The sequence below is a fragment of the Alligator sinensis genome, unplaced genomic scaffold (assembly GCF_000455745.1).
Source record: "Alligator sinensis unplaced genomic scaffold, ASM45574v1 scaffold599_1, whole genome shotgun sequence".
Taxonomy (NCBI): domain Eukaryota; kingdom Metazoa; phylum Chordata; order Crocodylia; family Alligatoridae; genus Alligator; species Alligator sinensis.
In genome coordinates this window covers 1,942,853-1,952,359 of record NW_005841968.1, presented here as the reverse complement: position 1 = coordinate 1,952,359, position 9,507 = coordinate 1,942,853, and the positions used below count along the sequence as shown (strand labels likewise).

General features: G+C 45.0%; 1 protein-coding gene across 1 annotated transcript in view; it reads left to right on the top strand.

The window, feature by feature from the left end:
- KMT2C (lysine methyltransferase 2C) overlaps positions 1-9,507 on the top strand; it is a 282,429-nt gene that overhangs the window by 235,050 nt on the left and 37,872 nt on the right. The window contains 2 exon segments of the mRNA XM_025200451.1: positions 2,587-2,912; positions 3,871-5,699. Of these exon segments, the coding sequence (XP_025056236.1) occupies positions 2,587-2,912; positions 3,871-5,699 (2,155 nt within the window).

The window sequence follows — 9,507 nt, the reverse complement described above, 5'->3', positions numbered from 1 at the left end:
TCGGGGAAATGCCGTCAGCCAGTGCCTTCAGTACCCTTGGATGGAGCTCATCCGGGCCTGCCGACTTAAACGCATCCAGTTCTTCCAAATGACTCCGCATCATCTCAGGGTCTACGCATGGTAGTCTGGCGCCTTGCTGCTGCCTCTCTACAACCCCAGTGAGAGACTTGTCCTGCCCCTCGCTTAGGAACACTGAGGCAAAGAACTCGTTGAGGAGTTCAGCCTTGTTCCCCCTGTCCGTCACCAATTGTTTCTGCCCATTTAGCAGGGGTCCTATTCCTCCCTGGGCCTTCCTTTTACTCCCTTACTTACCAGACATAAAAATGTTGAACATTATAATGTAGAACATTTTTATGGCTAGTTTGTGTGTCACCTTAAATTGAACATGGGGCATATCTGGGGCTGCTCCAGGGCCAGTGCTGACAACCAGCTGACTGTCAGTCTCAGCCCTGGGTATGTACCATGTCACATTGAGCTGTGGTCACCTGGCTTTCAACCTGCCACGGCAGGGCAGGAGTGCCCAGAATCATGACCCCAGGCTCCCCCTGCGCTGACAAATAAGGGCATGCCTGGGATCTGATCTCTAAACCCAAAATCATGCCTGGACTTTTTGGAATTGTGGGTCAGATCCTGTGGCACCGTGAAATGAATGCGTGCCAAGAGCCTAAATCTAGTACCTCAAGGACCAGGTTTGCAAGTATTTGAGGGAGTTGAAACTGGACAATGATTCATGCATGTAACCAATTAAATCAAGTCAGAAATGGTGATTTATGGAATAACCCTAATCCTCTTCCTCCCTCCTCCCCTGATTTGATGCTCAATACAACAGTAACTTTAGCAAACTAGAATTACAGTTGAACTTGCAGCCATCTGTTCTAGTTGTAAGCCTCCCATCATCATCGTCATCATCATCTTACATACAGTACAAATTGAGGCTAGGTTTACAACCCTTTCCATAATGGGAATTGCAATTCAGCCCTCCTCACAGAATTCATTTGCCATCTCTGCTATATGGCAGTTGTTTCCAGCCCTGACAAGTTGTTGTACTGTATAGTTGTTACATGAATATGTATATTTTAGCTCATTTTTAGAGGGTTCTAAATGCCAGACATTAAGTTTTCTACTTCTTCAAGAAAGTAAACAGCTGGGTAGGTCCCTGAAGCCTTCAGGAATATTAATGTAGCTCAGCTTTAAGGAGGACGTCAAAAATTATAGTCATAAATAATAGTTCTGCAGGATAGGTACTGTTGGCATTGGATTTATGACCCAGATACCTTGTTCTGGGAAGACCCAAACCCTCAGACTGACCATGACCTTTCCATTCAATAATAGACAAATTTTATTGATACATTGTGATAGCAGGTAAGAATAATACAAGAAATTCTATATCTACCAGTCCTAGGGCTGTCATCAGAGTCCAGGTAAGTTTGGCCAGGACGCAAGCTTCACTCTGAGATTCTGTCTTGAATGTCAGATGTCAGCAGCCTAGAGGTTGGAGCTTGAGGGCCCCGCCTGCCCCCTTCCCCACCAGTGGGATTGATGAGATGGGCTGGTGGTGTGCCCTCTGTCCATGGTGCATCAGATTCCCCTCTCAGGGACCTTTTGTTTCTCTGAAATCCCTTCTTTTGTATTCTTTTCCCCTCCTGATGACTCTTCATCTGTGGGCATTGTTGACTGGTCTTTCTGTGGTCATCATACTGTCCACATTCTGTCCTGTCAGCATATCTCTTTGTTTCACAAACCCATCACATGCATACATCCTAATTTGGGCTTTACCAGTTCTCCTTCTAATTTGGTCTGTTCCCCAGAACCAGGGCTCTGCAGTTGGGCACTGTGACCTAATGCCACCTTGTCTCGTGTTACAGAACGGTGTGGTACATGCCTGCATTTTCCCAGCCTGTGTGTCTATCCCTGGCTCCCTTGAAGGCTGTGAAACTGTGCTTCTAGAAATCAATTAACCCTTGCTATTGCTCTGGATTGTTATTCTAATGCATATCTACTTTACCTATAAGCCAATTCCCAAAAGCAAGCCTCTAAATACTGTTTTGTAGCCATCAGGTACAACAAGGCACTGTCAGCTCCACCCTTCCACCTGTATGCCTAACCCTTACATGAAAAAATTTCTCCTAGGAGGGATAGTGAGGCTTCTTTGTCACTTGTTTGGGGGATCATTTCCTTTTCTTGAAGGAGCCATGGGAAGCTAAGGCAGCTCTAAAATTGACAGTGCTGACTAGAAAGGGACATGGCAAAGATAGTGTCTTCACTGCTGTTAAACCAAAAGCAGTTCTCCCAGCACCTTCCCTTGGAAACAAAGGAATATAGAAGAGTAAAAAGCAGTTTTTTGCACCTACATTAATAAATCTGGCCTCTGGCCAGATTTGAGCAGGTGGCCTTGGATGTAAAGTTCACGAGCCTGTCACCAGTTCCATGAGCTGTCTGGTCCCATTTTTTTTTTTTTAATTGGCCAGGGAAGTTGGGCTTTTTTCTGTAGTGAGCAGATGCAGCCTGGCTCTGAGAGGACTTAAAGATGTTCTAATCCATTGGGTAAAATGTCAGTTTCAAACCACGTTCTTGCTTTTAAACCAGCGTCAGAAGTTACGTGAAATCATTCTGCAGCAGCAGCAGCAGAAGAAGAATGCAGTCCGGCAGGAAAAAGCATTACAGGATCCAGCAGCACCTCCCCATGCAGCTCCTCTTCAGCACTGGCAGCAAGAAAATATCAATCAGATTTTTAATCGGCCTCCCCCTCCCTACCCTGGGAATATTAGAGCATCCATTGCCCCTCCAGGTGGTCCAAGATTCACTGTATTCGCAAAAGATCACCGTGGGCCATTGCCTGCTGATGGGCAGTTTAATAGACCTCAGTTTCCAGGAGATATGGCTGTCATGGGGATGAGGCCTCATGGTCTTAGGTGAGATCTCTTGATTTCTTAAAAATGTAATACTTAAATGATGTTTCTAACTATTGCATGGATTACCAGCCACAGGCACTTTTAATTTGCTCTCATAGCTTTGGAATTTGCTCTCTGTATCCTAATCCTGTAAACATTTATGCATATATGTTTAGTTTTAAGCACATGTGTAATCACACCAAAGTCAGTGTACAATATTAAGTATAGATGTGTGTGTTTCCAGTATTGGATACCTGATGGTACAGTAAGTTTACTGCATCTTTTATGACAAATTGTTCCAAAATTAAAACATAAAATCTCACTTTTGTAGCAATTTTGGACAATTGAAAGATGGTTTTTTATTATTTTTATTCCATGATGCTGCCTGTATAGATAAGGTATCCAAAACTAATTCTAGGACATATTTATTAAAAAAACAACAGAAAACCCCATGCCTTTAAGTTTGACTTTTCAATATGGAAGTGAAATAGTGTAGTTTTCACATGTTAAGCATTCAACAAAAGGAGTCAATCTATTATTTGTATGGCATCATTTTTTAAGCAGATATCAGTACTGGAATATTCTGTATTTAAAAATATATATTTCCTTTAACATTTTCAGCATTTCAGAAATTACTAATAGACACGGTTTTAATTTTCTAAACCTACTAAATTAAACTAAAACATGGTGCTAAGAGAGCTTTTGCTGTAGTAGGAATTTATATTACTGGGTTTATTGTTATTTTTATTACTTGGCTTGAGGACAAGTTGCTTGTTATTTTGCTTCTCATTAATGCACTTGTAGTTAATAGTTATTTATACAGTTCATTGGAATATGAAAGTAATTAGGCAAAATAAAAAATGTATTTCAGTGTACTAATGCATGGACATTTAGGTGATTAGTCGATTAGTAAAATACGCTGGAGTATGCAATCCAGAGAACTGAGCTAATTTAGCCTTTAATAAATCTTTGATTTTAGATTTGGATTTCCAGGAGGCGGCCATGGCCCCCCACCAGGTCAAGAACGTTTTCTTGGTTCTCAACAGCAAATGCAGCGCCCTGGAGTTCCCCCACAGCTGAGGAGATCTTTGTCCATAGATATGCCTAGGCCACTGAACAACCCACAGATGAATAATCCAGCTGGACTGTCTCAGCATTTTCCACCACAGGGTATTCAGGTTCAACAACACAATATACTGGGACAGGCATTTATTGAGTTACGTCACAGAGCCCCTGATGGCAGGCCAAGACTTCCCTTTAATCCTTCTGCTCCTGGTGTTATAGAGACAGCAGCTCAAAATCAGCGTCATACTGGATTTATACCTAGGCCGGACTTTCAGGTCCCAAGACACAATGAGCCGGTGAGACGGACTCCCCAAGGCATAACTAACCAGCTGCAGATGCCTGCGAATATAGAGCATTTACCACAGCCTCATCAAGACCAAATTAGTTCCAACCACCCCTCTGCGCTTGTAATGCGTTCTTTAAGTCATGCTCCCGTTGGCAATGCCTTTTCAGGAACTCCTTTGCCTTCATCGACGTCTAGAGAGGCAGCTAGTAACTTGCAGGTTCCCAACCAGCCGACTGATGGATTAGAAGAGAAACTTGATCCTGATGATCCCACTGTAAAAGATTTAGATGTCAAAGATCTTGATGGGGTTGAAGTCAAGGATTTAGTTGATGAGGATCTTGAAAACCTAAATCTAGATACAGAGGATGGGAAAGGAGATGAGCTGGATACTTTAGATAATCTAGAAACCAATGATCCTCACCTTGATGACCTCTTGAGATCAGGAGAGTTTGATATAATTGCTTACACAGACCCAGAACTTGACCTGGAAGACAAGAAAAGTATGTTTAATGAAGAACTGGATCTTAGTGTCCCCATAGATGATAAATTAGATATTCAAGGCAAGACAGAAGAACCAAAACAGAAAGAGCAAGGTGACAGACCTGCTGTCCCTGCTGATGCACATTCTCCACAGAAGAAATCTACGGAAGGTGAGATCAAAACAGAAGTGCTTTCTCCAAACTCACTAGATGAAAAGAAAAATGAAAATGAAAAAAGTGATGGAAATGCGGAATCTGCAGGCACTCAGATGGCTGCTGCTGAAACAGAGTTAAAAGATGGTGAAAAAGGTCCTGCTCAGCCTTGTAAACCAGAAATGCCTGAGAAAACTACTGCCACCAGTCAAGAAAAACCAGTATCTAGCCCTGACGTTGTTCAGGGACCTGCACAACTGCCTGCTCAAAGTGTAATCAGTTCTTGCAGTATTTCTGGATCCACCCCGGTCCTGTCTAGTTTGCTGGCTAATGAGAGTTCTGATAACGCTGCTGACATAAGGGCCATCAGCTCTCCACCGCAGGCTTTGCCAGCAACACCAATGAATCCTGTGTCAGGTATTCCACAAACACTAATGTCACCTCCTGGACAAGTCTTGGAAAATACTTTGAATTCTAATATGGCCGTGGTTCCTCGAATAAACCATAGCTTCTCTCAAGGGTCAGCAGTAAATCCAGGATTTATCCAAGGTCAGTCAACCAATCACAACTTTGGGACAGGGCAGCCCACTAATCAAGCTGTGACAGTGACAAACCGCCCAGGTCCCAGCAGCCTACCTGGTCCCCAGCAGATAATGCTCCCTCAACCTTTAAGCCAGCAGCCAAATCGGGAGAGACCTCTTCTGTTGGAGGAGCAGCCACTTCTTCTACAGGACCTTTTGGATCAAGAGAGGCAGGAGCAGCAGCAGCAGCGACAGATGCAAGCCATGATTCGCCAACGCTCAGAGCCATTTTTCCCCAATATTGGTACGTACAAGTTGGGGGTGGAAGGGTTGGGTGCTGTTTTGTTTCACCAAGAAAAGAAAACCACATACGCACATGCACACAGAAAGAAATGTTAAACATTTTGAAAAATCTGACATTCTCTGCACAAAAGCATGAAATCTCTTGAAACTGAGCTTGTACTTGGCATGGTGGAGGGCAGCTTCAGTATCAGCTAGAGCAGGAGACTCAAACTTGAAAATATGAAAAATATCTCTCGCTCTCTCATGCTAACATTGCCTCTTTGAGTACAGGTGATTGGCTCATTCTTTTGTTCGGAGCACAGCCTGTAATGGTGATGACCACCCTTCATTTTAATAGCTAGATAATGAGAGCATGCATCTGAAAAATAGGTCTGGGTTCTAGACCCTTGACACCATGGGATTCAAATCCACATGAACCATGTAACAAAGTGCCCTAATCACCAGGCTGCAGGCTAGTCTGGGTTAAGGGTCTTCTCTGCCCCTCCCGTTGAAGCTCTGCCCTGTATAGAAAGAAATTCCAGCTGTGTGCTAGAGCAAAGGAGAAAAAGGAGACAAGCAAAAAGGAACTTGGACTTTACAGTTCTTTGGCAAATGATATAAAGATGGTTGCCACTACCAGCATGTCTTCCTCCTCTTCCTTGGGCCCTGTTTTTGATGAAAGCAGCTAGTGCGTGTTGCACTCAACTCCATGCTGTCAGTGCATGTTAAGTGTGCTCTCAACGCACCCACCAGATTGGGTCCCTTTGGGGACTGGTTCAAGAGAAGAGAGCTTGACTTGTGAAGCTTTGGCGTGCAATGGGTGCTGGGGTGCTCTGTTAACCCAAGATGGCTGTGCCTTGGACATACACTATAGCAGAATGTTAGATGCCTCGGTAAAAATGCATTGGTGAAAACCTAGAACACGTAGACTCTGAGGTGCTTAGAGCCAAGTCTGTACTGCCTCTCTGCCTGCTTAGGATAGCTCAGGATCACTGTCTGCTCACTTCCCCTCTGCACATGTCTACCTGGACCTCTTAAAGGGGCCCTGAACATATGCCACAGTCCCACCATGAAGCTCTCTGTCTGGGGCACATACTTGGGACTCCTTTGGGTTGTTTTTGCTGTCTAATTGTTGGTCTTGCGTGCATATGGAGCAGGAGTGAATTAGGCAGGGATTGTTTGTCAGCACTAATCCTAGCCTGGACATGGCCTAAGTGGCTAGACAAGTTTTTGTAGATCACTAACTTGGACTTAGGACCCTAAATACTGCCTAAGATTTGCTTTAGGCATCTTAGTGCCTATTTTGGATCTAGGCCTTAAGCTCTTCAGTTTCCCATATGCAAAATGGGGATAATTCTGCTATTGTAGAAGACATGAGATCCTCATATGAAAATAATAGACCTTTCATCTTTCTTTATGTTGCCTATATTAGACCTAGAAAAAATATTCTGCTCATAATAAAAAAGTGCAAAATAAATGCTGACAGTCTGTTCTGGTTTGTGTAATAACTGTATGTCAATTTGTAGCACTTAAAGCAGTTGCATTATACAGGTCTTTTAAACCAAAGATTATTAATGTAATATGAAAGTGTTGTGTCAAATGCAGCACTGATAATTACAAAATTATTTCAGGAGCCTAGATGTGACTGAAGCTATCTGAGTAGCTATCAGCGATGTTGCACCAATACTGCTCAAATATGCCCAGCACGTTTTTGAAATATATCATTATTTTTCATAATAGCATTAAATGCCTCTTCCAGGCAACTGTGGAAGCCCAATTAATTATCTGCATTAATTTTGTAATACTTAGTTTTGTGAATACTCCTGATAGCCTAAGTCTCTCATTGGAGCCTCTTTCAAATGGATGTCCTTGTTTTGCTTTTCTTAGCCAATTGTAGCACTATCTAGGGTCCCAGGCATATGTTATTTTAGGTAACGTTGCTGGATGAAAACAATCATTCTTGGCCTTGGTGCCACCATAAACATCTTTACGGTGACCCAGAGGCAGTGTTTGTTTCCACCCTGTGAGTTAGAGTCAGCTTGCAGGTTAGTGGAGGAGAGAAAGCAAGCTACCCTGGGATGCTGGAGGACCTGGCCAAACACTATCACTCTGTGTGTGTGACATGCCACATGTTCAAATTAAAGCTTGATAGAAGCCAGCTACAAAATGTTCTACATTTTTCAAGCATCATATTTGTGGCTGGTTAGCCAGTGTTATTGCTGGTTGGCCATTTTTATTGTGCAACATAATTTTTTTTGCATGTGTAGCATGTCTAATTTGATAGTGCAATTAACCAGTACATTGCACAATAAATGGAAAGAATGTCAGGGCCTCAGATGCTTCCAGCAGTAGGAGTTTCTTAAAGAATATAGGTACCTGCAATTTAACACTAATTACAAAATGAAAAGAAGAAAGACATGACTAAATTATTATAATACAGTAGTGCAGCTTTATTGGTTTGAAATACTAATGGATTAGCATAAGTGACAATTAGGGCTGTTAGTCACGGTTAACGTGTGCGATTAATGCGTTAATCAGTGTTCACGTTAATTTTTTTAATGAGTTAATCGCGCATGTGGTTTTGGAGCATGCGCCTCGGCTCCACTCCACTGCTGTCACCGCTGCCTTTGGGCTGTCCAGCAGGGCAGCAGTGGCAGCGCACAAGAGCCACAGGGCAGCCCAGGTATAGGCTCTGAGCTGCTGCAGCAGAGAGGGAGGTGGCACACACAGACACAGTTGAGCAGCCACAGCATGCCCACGGCCAGGAACACAGCCCAGTGGCATGTAGAGCACCACCCAGCAACTAAGTCTGGGGGAGGAAAGGAGCAAGGGGGGGCAGATCGAGCCCCATGGTGAGGGATGGAGTGGGGCAGAGGCAAGGGCTGGAGTGAATGGGATCCTGGTGCTGGGGCGGGTCATGGGATGGAGCCATGGGCGGCTCATCCAGGGGCGTGGGGCGGGGGTGGCTCCTGCTGCTGCATGCACCCCCAGGGGAGGCGCAGGGGACATGTGCCCCCTGGATCTGTGCACGGGGCAGAAGTGGGCTGCGGGTTGCAAGCTGGGGCTCTATGCACCCTGTTGCCTTTTCCCCCGGAGCTGCATACTGGCCACACCATGCCCCCTGCCTGCCCAGTGGCAGGAGGCACAGCACAGTGTCACGTGGCTCCCAGGGCAACGGCAGCAAAGTGCAGAGCCCCAGCCCACAGGGGCAGCCTACCTCCGCCCTGCGCAAAAATCCAGTGAGCACATGCCCCCTATGACTCCCTCAGGGGTGCGCAGTGGCAGGAGCCACACCCCTCCTTCCCCACCATGCCTAGACAAGCGTCCCGTGGCTGCCCCACAACCTGCCCCAACTCTGGGGCCCCATTCACTCCTGCCCCAGTCCCTCACCATGGGGGCTTCTATCTGCCCCCTACCACTTCACACGCCCCTTCCTCTCCACAGTCTTACCTGCTGGGGAGGGTGTCTGTGTCTTTCTGCCCCTCACTCCAAAATCACAGCCCCCCCAGCTCTGCCACTGCCCCTCACTCCTTACCCACAGTACCCCGCATCCTGCCAGGGCGTGCGGGAACCCCCTTCCCCGAGCTCCAAACCCCACACACACTCACAGCCCCCCACACCTTCACAAATTCCCACATATACTCCACACCCACCGTCCAACTGTACAACGTACCTGCATAATTTTGTATATTTTGAGTTTTCTGCACATCATTTTGAGTTTTAACTGTGTGATTACAATTTCAATTAATGGTGACTATTTTTTTTATCGCACAACTAATTGCAATCAGTTTAATTTCATAATTTGACAGCCCTAGTGACCATATGAAAGA